Source organism: Pelobates fuscus, chromosome 2 (assembly GCF_036172605.1).
Source record: "Pelobates fuscus isolate aPelFus1 chromosome 2, aPelFus1.pri, whole genome shotgun sequence".
Taxonomy (NCBI): Eukaryota; Metazoa; Chordata; class Amphibia; order Anura; family Pelobatidae; genus Pelobates; species Pelobates fuscus.
Genome location: NC_086318.1, coordinates 312,173,204 through 312,187,125, shown reverse-complemented (window position 1 = coordinate 312,187,125; position 13,922 = coordinate 312,173,204). Strand labels below are relative to the sequence as shown.

At 40.4% G+C, this 13,922-nt stretch overlaps 1 protein-coding gene across 1 annotated transcript in view; it reads right to left on the bottom strand.

The window, feature by feature from the left end:
- Window positions 1-12,629: 12,629 nt before the first annotated feature.
- LAMA4 (laminin subunit alpha 4) overlaps window positions 12,630-13,922 on the bottom strand; it is a 139,587-nt gene continuing 138,294 nt past the window's right edge. Inside the window, exon 40 of the mRNA XM_063443504.1 lies at window positions 12,630-12,826. Coding sequence (XP_063299574.1) covers window positions 12,681-12,826 — 146 coding nt within the window. The 3' untranslated portion in view covers window positions 12,630-12,680. The remainder of the gene's footprint in view (window positions 12,827-13,922) is intronic.

Sequence of the window (13,922 nt, the reverse complement as noted above, 5' to 3'; positions counted from 1 at the left end):
TGTATAACAATGTTTGGAATTTAGTGAATATTCCCCTATGTAACAATGTTTGGCATTTAGTGAATATTCCCCTGTATAACAATGTTTGGTACTTAGTGAATATTCCCCTGTACTTAATCCACCAATCAGAGTGTTATGAGTCAAATTACACAGCGTGGGAAAATTCCACAGAACTTTCCCACGCTGTGTAAAATGACACAGAGCACTCTGATTTGTGGATTTCAAACCAACCAATCAGAGTGCTGTGACAGGTAAATGTAGAGACTTACCTGTCAGTCTCTTCATTTACCTGTCAGAGCATTCTGATTGGATGGCTTAAACCCACCAATCAGAGTGCTCTGAGCCTAATTGCAGGGCGGGGCAAGGCTTTATGAGCCTTCCCCCGCCCTGCAGAGCTCGGTCTGCACGGAGCCCTCGCCGGGTGAAGATGGATTAATTTTTTTAGCGCTGTTTTTTTTTTTTTTATTGTGGCGGTTATTATGGATATTTATTTGGCCTTTTTTGGGGCTGAAAAAAGAAGATTTTAGAAGAAAGAAAACATCGAATGGTAAGTTATTTTTTTTTTTAGGTTCTTAAATGTCCCCCCCTCATTATTTTTAGGGTGAGGGGGGTAGGTAGGGGGATATTTTTTTTTGGGGGGGGGAGGGGGTGACTAGGGTTTTGGGGACCCCTAGTCACCTGGGGGGGGCATTTTTTTTAGGGCCCCCACCTGCTGCTCAGGGGTGGGGGCCGGGGGGGAGGACAATAGGTCCCCCCTATTGGTATTTAGGGCCCCCACCCGCCGCTCAGGGGTGGGGGCCGGGGGAAGGACAATAGGACCCCCTATTGGTATTTAGGGCCCCCACCCGCCGCTCAGGGGTGGGGGCTGGGGGGGAGGACAATAGGTCCCCCCCTATTGGTATTTAGGGCCCCCACTCGCCGCTCAGGGGTGGGGGCCAGGGGAGGATAATAGGTCCCCCCATTGGTATTTAGGGCCCCCCCGCCGCTCAGCGGTGGGGGCCGGGGGGAGGAAAATAGGTCCCCCCAAATTTGTATTTAGGGCCCCCACCCACCGCTCAGGGGTGGGGCCAGGGGGGAGGACATTAGGTCCCCCCCCAATTTGTGTTTAGGGCCCCCACCCACCGCTCAGGGGTGGGGGCCAGGGGGGAGGACAATAGGTCCTACCCAATTTTTTTACTTTAGGGCCTGAGCAGGTGGTGGGACCCTTTTTCTTTTTTTTTTTAAATAGTACTAGGGGGCGGACCGAACATCGCATATGTTCGCCGTCCGTGGCGAACGCGAACACGCGATGTTCGCCAGAAACTATTCGCCAGCGAACCGTTCGGGACATCACTAGGTGCAAACGATCTTTTCAATCTTGTACTATAGGATAAGTCAGGCAGTGCTATAATATCAGAGTATGGACCTTCTTTTATGATATTTCTCTATTAGCTTTCAGAACTTTCTTTTTGAATACAAATGAGTGGAAACAGACGATAATGTCTCTAGGAACTTCAGGTGCAATATTGATAGGTATATTTAACCTGTGGCATCTGTCGATTTTCTCATCATGTCTGTTGAATGTGAGGGCCAAAGATTTGAAATAATCATTCATTATATGCCTCAGATCTTCTTGTTTGGCTGTTTCTTAAAATTTTTGGAATCTTTCATTTTTTTCTGCGAGATAATTTATTTTATAATATTTTCTTGCTTAATTTCTGTTGAATTTAACGATATTTCTTTCTTAATTTCTTCGAGAATATTCTGTAGACTTGCATTAAGGACATTGACCGTAACCTCTTCTTTTTCTTTTCTCATATCCATTAATGACAGATCTAAATTATACAAAGATTCTCTGTTAGAGCTATCTGCTGATTCTTTAGATTGAGGTGAGAAGTAAGTAGAGAGACTTTTATCCTGTTTAGGATCTTTTTTTTTTTCTTCTCTTTTTGAGGTTCATCTAGGTTCTTTTCTTGTGGCCATATTAGCTCACTTCTTTTTTTCCTTATTTTCCTTATATCTTGTTCTTCCCCTCTAGTGTTTTAACTCTTTTGTCTTCCTTTTTCTTATCTTTCTTATTTTTTCCTTTTCTTACATTTTTCCTCCCTCACTTACTTATAACTTCAATCACATTCAGCAGGGAAAATACAATAATTCAGATATAACAGTGATCAATACATTTAAAACTGCAAGTGAAAAGAAAAAAGGAATATACATTTTGGTTTATCATGTTTTATTTGTTAACTGTGAATTCATCCAGCTAGTAGACCGCCAGTCAGCCTTGCTGTGATCCCCAGGCTGCATGTCTGACCTCGGACCGTCACACTTAGTGTTTACCTATCAGCACCAGCACACCACTGGACCCAGCAGAAAATACTGTCTGTAAGTTTCTTTGCCGGTCTCTCTCCGCTCTTATCCTGGACTCAGTTGGCTCTCTTAGTTTACGCACCACAGCACTGTTAGCATTGCAGTTATCCATTTGTAGAACACCATTTGTAGAACACCATTTGTAGAACACCTTCCCTCCTAAATTAGGGACACAAAGCAGGCACTCACTCTTCTTTCTAACATTAAAATTCCAAAAACAGCCAATCTATGTAGCTTGGATGTAGAATCCAGATACCTTGGTGCGATATCTCCCTAAGATACATCTTTGGCGTTGTTATATAGACGACATATTAGTTGTGTGGCAGAGTACCCCAGAAGAATTCAATGATCTTGTTTCTAAGTGAAAACCTCAAATTCACATCGGAATTTGGGGGCCGCTCCCTTAATTTTTTGGACTTGACCATCTACATCACTGATGAAGGTTTACTCCAAACTACACTTTTTAAGAAACCCTCAGCCTCCAATGCTCTCCTAAAGTGGGATAGTTTCCACCCACAAGCTTTAAAACAGGAATACCCATTGGACAGTATCTAAGGATACGGAGGAATTGCAGCAATATCTCTGACTTCACGGTCAAAACTAAAATACTTAGACAGCAGTTCCGTGATAAAGGATTCCCTAACAGATGCCTTCAAAGGGCATATAGGAGAGCCTTGGAGGCCGACAGAAGTGAACTTTTGTCGATCCCTCTGTGAGGGAGGTCACTAACAACAAGACTCAGAATGATAGCCACGTATGACTCAGGGTGGCATGAGGTGAAAAAGTCCATGCATAGATTCTGGCCAATCTTACTCAACGAAGTTCATCTTGAAGAGGTCGTTGGCCCACAAGTTGACATTACAGCATGAAGAGGCCGTAACATGAGAGATATACTAGTTCCGAGTCATTTCCAACCAAAAATCACGACCATCAAATACATGGTTGGGAAATCCTCCTTGAGGTACCTATGGATGTGGCAGATGCGTTGCCTGTAAATTCATTCAACAAGACTCTAAGAATGTGACTTATAGCGAGGGACATCAAACCTTCAAGATCTTAAATTTTTTTTAATTGCAATACTGCAGGGTTGGTATATTTGCTGACCTGCAGTTGCAATTTTAAATATGTGGGCAAAACTTTTTGCCCTTCTAAAGAAAGAATTAAGGAAGTTGGAAGGTCCCCGAAAAAAAATGTATTGGGACACCGATCTCTGACATCTAATTGAACACCACAGGGGGCATTCCAAGGGTTTGAGGTTTTGTGGCTTGGAGCTAATGAAACATGAACCGAGACATGGCAAAGGGAGTGTAGATAGATCTACAAGTTAAAAACACTTCATCCCTTGAGACTTAATGAAGGTTTCTCCTTCTCCCCATTCATTTAATTCGGGCTATTCCCCCTTTTAGCCCTTTCCCCTTCCTCTCCTTTTCTCTATTTAATTTGACTTATCCCACCTTGCATACTATAATGAATGTTTACATTCGATTCTGATCCTTATCAATTTCATGGTAATTTTTAATTGTTTTTTATTTGAATCCATATTTACCTTTAATGGTCTTAGTGACTTGTAAGACCTTCGCCTATTAAATATGTGTCTATATATTTTATATTCTTCATTCATTGGAGTTTATTAAGTATTAGGTTAAGCCTGCTGTTTCTAATGAAAAACGACTTAGTTTTACTGTACATGTGTCACTTGGGTTTGTGACCATATATAGATCAATATTGGAGTTCACATCTATTTCCTGCAAACACTGTAAACTTCTTGCCAGTATAAGGTTGTTTCTTAAATTACTATGTATTCCTGCTTCCCCTTTTAAAGGGACACTCCAGGCACCCACTTCTGCCCATTGGAGTGGTCTGGGTGCCAACTCCCACTACTCTTAACCCTGCAAGTGTAATTATTGCAGTTTTTTTATAAACTGCAATAATTACCTTGCAGGGTTAACTCCACCTCTAGTGGCTGTCTACTAGACAGCCACTAGAGGTCACTTCCTGACTCATAGCACAGATTATCTGTGCTAGAGCGTTGCTGGATGTCCTCACGCTGTGTGAGGACCTCCAGCGTCACTCAATTCCTCATAGGAAAGCATTGAAAATCTTTTTCAATGCTTTCCTATGGGGAGCGCTAATGCGCATGCCTGGCATTGTCGTGCATGCGCATTAGGTCTCCTCGGCCGGTGGGCGGGATCAGTCTCGCCCACCGGCCGACACAGACAGTAGGAGGAGCGGCGCGGAGGAGGCAGCGACGAGGGACATCGTCGCTGCCTCAGGTAAGTGACTGAAGGGTTTTTCACCCCTTCAGCAACTGGGGATTGGGGGGTGGGAGGGAGAGGGAACCTCCAGTGCCAGGAAAACGGATTGTTTTCCTGGCACTGGAGTTTTCCTTTAATGTTGATAACTTTTGGAGCGATATTCAACAAAATACCTTTTCTGTGTAATATATAGGTTTGTATCTCCCCTTTAGTGGAGTGTCATTTTAGAAATGCGTATTTCGGTGTTCCAATCCCTGACTCCTCCCCTATTTTAGGTGGGTGGTTTAACAACTTTTCCCTTAGGTATTTTAAGGCACTGTTAATTTTTAGCGCATGCCTATGAGACTGATTACGTCAATCTTCTCTTTACGTGATCCCCCAAGAACAAATGTGATTGGTCTATTCTTGCGAAAGGCGGGCATTACTTACCTTTATAATATCAGACCACCCTAGGATGACGTTCAGCTCTTGACAAAGGCGGTCTTTTCGCCAAAACGTGCGTCAGGCTGCCGATGCACATACTTTGGTTTTAGTTTCACTTAGGATTGGCACTTTGCCTTTTGTCTGATCTGGGTTTTGAGAATTCTTACTTAGGGGAGCTGCCTCGAAGCAGCAGGGGGGTGGCTTAATTAACGACAGGGGTTCTGTTGGGCACACTTTCGCCCACCAACTACTTATTTTTACGCTCTACCCCATAAGTTTGTACTTTGAGTACTCATAGTGTAGAGGGGCTACCTCGTAGCGGCAGGGGGTGGTTTAGTTAGTGACAGGAGATTTACCGGGTACTTCTCCACCCACCCTATACTTACCTGTGCGCTCTCCCCTCTGTTTACTCTACCTCTCAAGTCTAAAAGGGCTGTGTGTTTGTTTACATTATTGATACGTTCTTATACATAAATATCTAACAGCCTATTGAGTTCTCTATCATCTATCTATGTTTAGATGGTTACTTACTATTAATAGGATACAACTCTCTATATGTATATTTATATTACTCCATTTCTTGACTCATATGTTTAACATCTAACTGAATACCTCCAACTATATCTCATTTTACCCACTTATAAGACACTATTGACAGCTGTTTGCTACATTGTGTCTATATAGTTTGAAGGTTGTATCTAATTGTTACCTATGAAGTCTCTGGAGTTTACTTCCAACTAGCGATTCTTTTCTGTACATACTCAGTGACCTTTCAAACTACCACCAAGTGTACAATCTTTTTAATTTTATACTCAGCACTGAACTTTAGATTGCACATCCACCTCTATATATCTATGTTGTTTTGTATGTGCTTTTTTCTAATAAAGGTGATTACCCTATATTGTATTTTAATTGGAAGTAATTTCTGTGGGGTTGGCTCTTCTCCTTAATTTTAGGAGTAACCCAATCTCATTAGTTTATATTGTTTGTATTATAGGGTTATGCCCTGTTTACCTGTGTAACCCATCTCCAAACTCTAAGGCAGATTCGTATTCTTATTTTTATTAACCTTGCAATTAGAAAAAGAACTGAACATTTCCAATTTATTAGCTATATGCAAGAAATAACTATTTAGATCAGTAACTGATCATAAGACATTGTCCGCAAACGCAGATATTTGAACCGCTCCTCCTGAATATTGATAGCTATGGATATAGTCATTAGTCCGTATCGCTTGAAGTAGTGGGTCAATGGACAGGATAAAAATTAAGGGGGACAAGGGGCAACCTTGACAAGTTCCGTTATTTATTTCCAAAGGTTGTGAATTTTGCCCATTAACTCTAACTGTAGCAAATAGTCCAATATATAAGGTCCTAACCCAATTTAGATACTTCAATCCAAGCCCCAATGCCTCTAACATTACAAATAGATAGGATCAGTCCACTCTGTCAGAAACCTTTTCGGCATCTACGGAAAAAAGTGCCATACAGGCTACCCTGTGTATGAGCTTTAATATTTTTGTCATATTGTTTCTTACCTCTCTACCCGGGACAAACCCCGCCTGGTGAAAGTGGACTAGTCCTGGCAGTAAGGGCTTGAGAAGAGCAAGAAGTTTAGCAAAGATCTTTAAATCGGTATTCATCAAAGAGCTGGGCCTATGACTAGCACACATAGTTGGATCTTTTCCTGGTTTAAGAGGCTCGAAGCATTGGAGTTGGTATATCATTTTCTTCATCTAAACGATTTAGTGCTGTAAGAAAGTATGGGGAGAGAAGGGTAGCAAAGAGCTTATAATAACAACTAGTTAACCCATCAGGACCTGGGCTTTTCCCCTGGGGGAGAGATGTAATTGCCACCTGTAATTCTATCAATCATGTTATCTTAATTTCTGCCAGTTCCTAAAGATTATTAAACAAGGTTACTCACTAAATTGAGAATTCAAAATTAATTTTAAATTTAAGGCCGGAGTAGTCAAATGGAAAGCATAGCTGACTTAGAAAATCTTTTTAGATCAACTATTTTGAACTTCAATTTGAATTCACCTTGAATTCTCAATTTAAGTGTCCTGAAACAGATGTTTTTTTTGTTTTTGTTTTTACAGAGATATATACATTTTGACACTAGACAGGGTCTACATTTACATTACACCTTGGAAATAACTATTAGTTATAAGTTTATTATATATGTATACATTTGCTGGCCTAAATTCAGAGGGGTGCTAGGCCTACCTGACTCATTTAAGTATAACCTAGCGATGCAGTTCACTAGAATACTGGACTGGTGCCACGCCCACACAACACTGTAAGTCACTGTAACAAGAATGGGTACAACTACCACTGGACTCACTCTGGTGGCGAACGGAACCAACCTTCCTTCCTACATACATTTGAATACCACCAATTATCCCGAATTGGCACATCGATCAAAGGCCAAGCAGTACCCACTGTGGGCACAGACTTCGAAAAGTGGTGCTTGAAAACCCAAAGTCTGCGGAAGCCACTCACATTTATACGCTCTATCATTCAAGATGCTGACCGAGATACCCTTCCTAAATATCCTGCAGACTGGTCCAAGGAATTAAATAAACCAATCTCCCCATCAAAATGGAAGACCATATTCCAACAGGCACACAGGAACACACTTAATATACCGATGTCTGAAACCAATAATAAATTACTCACACGATGGTACAGAACACTTGTGGGGCTCCACCCTATATATCCTTTGGTCCCTGATACTTGCTGGAGGTGTGAGAGGGAAAAGGGAACATATCAAAATATATGGTGGGATAGTGTTGTTCTACAGGGATACTGGTCCAACATTTTAAGTTTAATAACCGAGATAGCTTGTGTCCCAAAACCACAGAAACATTCTTCCACCTCCCACCTAAGTCACCTAAAATGTACTATAAATCCCTTGAATACTATCTCCTAACAGCTGCTAAAACACTGATACTTAAATACTTGAAACAGCAAAAGGTGCCAACCCTGGAAGAATGGTACTCTAGGGTGGAACATATTAGGCACATGGAAAAATTACCTACTCCATATCAGGACAGAAGACACCATATCCCACCATCTAGGAACCATGGATGTCCTACCACAAGAGGGGGCAGGACCTTGTGGTGCACTCGCACTAGACCCCGGGAGAGAAACACACAATAGATGCCAGACAACCACACACCCTAACTGGAACAGCAATGAACAAACTCATTACACAGCTAAGCCAACGCACACACAAGACATAATAAACAAGCTGCCACAGGTCCATACACCAGACCGATACTAATATAATGCCTGACAGATGCAAGTAATGCAGGACCACACTGCAATCGCTACATCACAAATTACTGATAATGCTATGTTTTGAACAATTTTTTTTAACCCCAGTTTACTGCCCTACTGTCTATATATACACTTAACTCCCCCCTCCAACCTCCCCCCCACCTTAGCACAGTTCTTATCCACTCACACATATGCTCGATATGGTACGCAATGGGCAAGAAATCAAAGATAGGCAAATATGATGAATTAGGATGTGGCACACCTGAAAGGTATACCGAACGATTGCCCGAAAACTATATTGATGCGGTCCCTAAGTATATTTATCCAGCCACCAACAGCTGGACAGACTATCTAACTAATGACTTGCATAATAAAACATGTGGTAACTCCAATAGCTTAAAGTTAGAAAGAGAAAGGTGTAGTTCTGTGGTCATGTCACTGAATATAAACTTTATCTACTAAGCAACTATGCCTGAGAAGATCTGCTAATTCAAATTGTTACTGCTTGTCATATCTACAACTAAACCAAAATTGTACCACAGTACTACCGTGTCATACGCTGTGAATCCATGTACCATTGTATTTTCTTTTCCATGTACTACTGTATTTCTGTTTTTTCATGAAAATTGAATAAAAACAAAATAAAATGAAAAAAATGTAGAAATTTGCTTTATATGTAATGCTGAAGAAACAAAAATGAACAAAACAAATCTCATTGCATATTTTAATAAGAAATATATGTTATATATCTCGGACGGCGAGACGTTTGAGAATTCTATAAATCTTGAAACAAAATTCCCAACAGATCAAATACTCATCTTTTGTGATGAACTACATTAAATTAAATAACTATCTTAGAACAGTCATCTTATGGGTCTATTCACATCAATAACATTTAAGAAAAGCTGCAATTAGAGATATGATAAAATGTGAACTTAAGGGTGCATTCTGATTGATTGCTTGATGTTATCAACTAATATCACAGTCAGTGATCATAAATGTTCAGATGAAACTAAATTACCGTATATACTCGAGTATAAGCCGACCCGAATATAAGCCGAGGCCCCTAATTTTACCCCAAAAAACTGGGAAAACTTATTGACTCGAGTATAAGACTAGGGTGGGAAATGCAGCAGCTACTGGTACATTTCTAAATAAAATTAAATCCTAAAAAAATTATATTAACTGAATATTTATTTACAGTGTGTGTATATAATGAATGCAGTGTGTATATGAATGCAGTGTGTGTGTATGCAGTGTGTGTATGAGTGCAGTGTGTATATAATGAATGGAGTGCAGTGTGTGTGTATGAGTGCAGTGTGTGTACAATGAATGCAGTGCAGTGTGTGTATGAGTGCAGTGTGTATGCAGTGTGTGTATGAGTGCAGTGTGTGTGTATGAGTGCAGTGTGTGTGTGTATGAGTGCAGTGTGTGTGTGTATGAATGCAGTGTGTATATAATGAATGCAGTGCAGTGTATGTGTGCAGTGTGTGTATAATGAATGCAGTGCAGTGTGTGTATAATGAATGCAGTGCAGTGTGTGTATATGAGTGCAGTGTGTATGAGTGCAGTGTGTGTGAGTGCAGTGTGTATGAATGCAGTGTGTATATAATGAATGCAGTGCAGTGTGTATGAATGCAGTGTGTGTGTGCAGTGTGTGTGTGTGTGCAGTGTGTGTGTGTGAGTGCAGAGCATTGGTGGGGGGTGGGCATTTTATTAATTATGATTTAATTATTATTTTAATATTTTTTTTAATGTTATTATTTTTTTTTAGGTAACTATTTTTTAATTTTATTATTAATTGTATTTTTTGTAGGTTATTATTTTAATTTTTTTTTTCTTACTATTATTTGTTTTCTTATTAATATTTTTATTTTTTCGTCCCCCCTCCCTGCTTGTTAGCTGGCCAGGGAGGGGGGCTCGCACTCCCTGGTGGTCCAGTGGATGGGCTGTAGGAGGGGGCTGTCAGGAAGCTGTAACTTACCTTCACAACAGCTCCTGTCAGCTCCCTTCTCTCTTCTCCGGTGAGTGCAGCTCCCAGGTCAGCTCCCTCTGCAACTCTCGCGGCCGCGCGGAGCGTTGCCACGGTAACCCGTGGCAACGCTCTGACCCCGCAGCTCTCGCGAGAGTTGCAGAGGGAGCTGACCTGGGAGCTGCACGCACCGGAGAAGAGAGAAGGGAGCTGACCCAATATTAAAGACGGCCCTGCAAATACGCACAAATACAATGATACAAAGCAATTACAGTAAAAATAGCACAAGCAGAATACGGCAGCATACACACCTCAATTTAAAAAAAAAAATAGGACCAGCACGCTACGGGACATCACAATCCTACATTGGCACAGTGCTGCTAAAAGGTTGCCTACCCCCGCTCTAGACACTACGCTGACAGACACAGCAAACCTTCTTGCCACAGCTCGCATTGATGTGCCATTCTGGATGAGCTGCACTACCTGAGCCACTTGTGTGGTTTGTAGACTCCATCTCATGCTACCACTAGAGTGAAAGCACCGCCAGCATTCAAAAGTGACCAAAACATCAGCCAGGAAGCAGAGGAACTGAGAAGTGGTCTGTGGTCACCACCTGCCGAACCACTCCTTTATTGGGGGTGTCTTGCTAATTGCCTATAATTTCCACCTGTTGTCTATCCCATTTGCACAACAGCATGTGAAATTGATTGTCACTCAGTGTTGCTTCCTAAGTGGACAGTTTGATTTCACAGAAGTGTGACTGACTTGGAGTTACATTGTGTTGTTTAAGTGTTCCCTTTATTTTTTTGAGCAGTGTATATACTTTTTACAATAAATAGCAGTCTTTTTTCACCTGATACCTGAGTACGGCTTTCCATACTCACAGCATCACTGCTACAGAAAGAAGGAGTTCTGGATTAGACCCCACATATATCAGGGGAGGCACCCTAAAGCGATTTATCCAACTTCATCCTGTGAGTGCTACTTTATTTTGCGCCATTATTTTATGTTACACAGTGTTACACACGGCTCTCAGCAAGCTGCAAGGAGGTGACCTGAATTCACTCCCTTCCAGCAGCTTGTGGGACAAAAGTAACACTATGACAGGAGCCTGGTCTGGTGCGCGATTAAAGGGCAATGGGGCTGACCGTTCACATGATTTTAGAGTCCACTTGTAGGTCAAATTCATGGTACTTCGTGGGCTGTATGTTTGACAGCTCTGCCTTAGAGGTTACACCCCTATTCTGGAGAAGCCTCATTGCAGTCACTCAGTTGACACACAACTACACTTGGAGAAATATGAGTTATCTTTCTCCAAAATGTGTAGTATTTCCTATTTTTTTTCCAGCTATTGGTGATATTATATATCGCCACACATGCGCACATACTTCAGAGGGCGGCATTCATGCCGCCCTCTAAAGTCCTGAGCGCACTACCTGACTTACAGCACACATTTTACAACCCAAGCTGTTTACTTTAGTTAGTGCTTATTGAACATTTTTGATAGGAGAGAGATGTTGTATCACAGCTTTTACTGCACCGATGAAGAAGAATTGTTTGCCAATACAGTGAACTAAGACAATCATTTTTAGAACAGAAACTACCTTTATTTTTCATGTAAACAAAGGGAGGGGAATTGATTGTGATGGATATATACTCTGGTGGGTTATTACTGTATAAAACACACTGTGACTTTCACATTGATTGTGGAAAAATTAAAAATAAAACAAATAAAAAAATATCTATCTATGACCTATGCACTGTATTTTCTATCAGAAAACCTATGTTTGGCTCTTAAGTGGGGAGGGTAGTTAATTCTTATCTGTGGTTAATAAAAATGTCCCTCTTAAACCCATTTGCTTTTCACTAAGCCATGAATTGTGGGAAACTGACAAGGGAACTGCTAGAAAATAATCTGAACTGTACAGTTTTTCCCAGTTTGGCTGTTTTTTCTTACAATTTGTAGTCATCTTGTAAATCTCACACAATTTCTAAACTAAACGGGTTTAATATACATAAGGCAGCAATAACTGCAACATCTGGCAGTGTTTATCTAAGGTAAAATAGAACATAATGTTTCTATGCTATGTGACGTCTGCGGTTAGAACTCTTACTCCTTTATCGATTTGTATATATGCCTGTATTTATATATCTGTTACCGTTATTGAAGCCATTATTTGCATAATTGTATAACATACATAGTTGCAATAAGGGACTTTCCATTCGCACAGACCTTTGTATAGATGACTGTAAAATCTCATGGTTAAATGTGGCTCAAATTTGTGAACGTAAAATGTTATTTATAAACACACTTATTTTTTTTGTACATAGACATTGAAACCAGTAATCTTAAGTAAATTTTACATTTATTGTCATGTTTTTGTTGTACACAGTGAGCAGTTATGCCGCAGGGCAGGTATTGATGCTAACCGCACCACTCACAAGGGACGCTTTATTGAAGCTCACTGGCTGTTGGTCAATGACAAAATTGCGCAAGCAACCAGTAAAAGAATTTCGCGTAGTCAAGCTTGGTGGAAGTATTGAATCTGGGTTTGGAAGAAGAAAAAATATGAGTATTTAAAATTAGTAATGCATATCAATATAATATTGAGAATTATACATATATCAAGTTATTTATTTTAAAACCAAATAGAATGTTATATTTTCATTTACAGAGGCACCAGCAGACAAAACATGACAACCCCATTTGAAATATTTAATTGTAAAATAAACTGAAAACAGGAGTCAAGTTCAGCCTTTCATACATATATATTTCTGCTTTCGATCCAAATGATAGTAAAAACCCAATTTAAAACGATCTCCAATAACTTTTTATAGGTTATTCAAGACAACTGCTTCTACCAAGCCCGTACATACACTATTGATTATTAGCTGAGTAACAGAAAACATTCAATTACATGATCCGAGATGGCAAAATACCATTGAACCATTTTTCCTGGACTTTTATTGCACTCCTCCAGCTGTTTAGTTCTTAAATTGTTAGGTAAGGATTTATTAAAGGGACACTATAGTCACCTGAACAACTTTAGCTTAATGAAGCAGTTTTGGTGTATAGAACATGCCCCTGCAGCCTCACCGCTCAATCCTCTGCCATTTAGAAGTTAAATCCTTTTGTTTATGAACCTTAGTCACACCTCCCTGCATGTGACTTGCACAGCCTTCCATAAACACTTCCTGTAAAGAGAGCCCTATTTAGGCTTTCTTTATTGCAAGTTCTGTTTAATTAAGATTTTCTTATCCCCTGCTATGTAAATAGCTTGCTAGACCCTGCAAGAGCCTACTGTATGTGATTAAAGTTCAATTTAGAGATTGAGATACAATTATTTAAGGTTAATTACATCTGTTTGAAAGTGAAACCAGTTTGTTTTTTCATGCAGGCTCTGTCAATCATAGCCAGGGGAGGTGTGGCTAGGGCTGCATAAACAGAAACAAAGTGATTTAACTCCTAAATGACAGTGAATTGAGCAGTGAAATTGCAGGGGAATGATCTATACAATAAAACTGCTTTATTTAGCTAAAGTAATTTAGGTGACTATAGTGTTCCTTTAAGTGGTGTTGTTGTAAACGGGTTGCTGAGTCGCAGGAATCCTGTAAGCTCTGCAACCAACATAACCCTGTTTA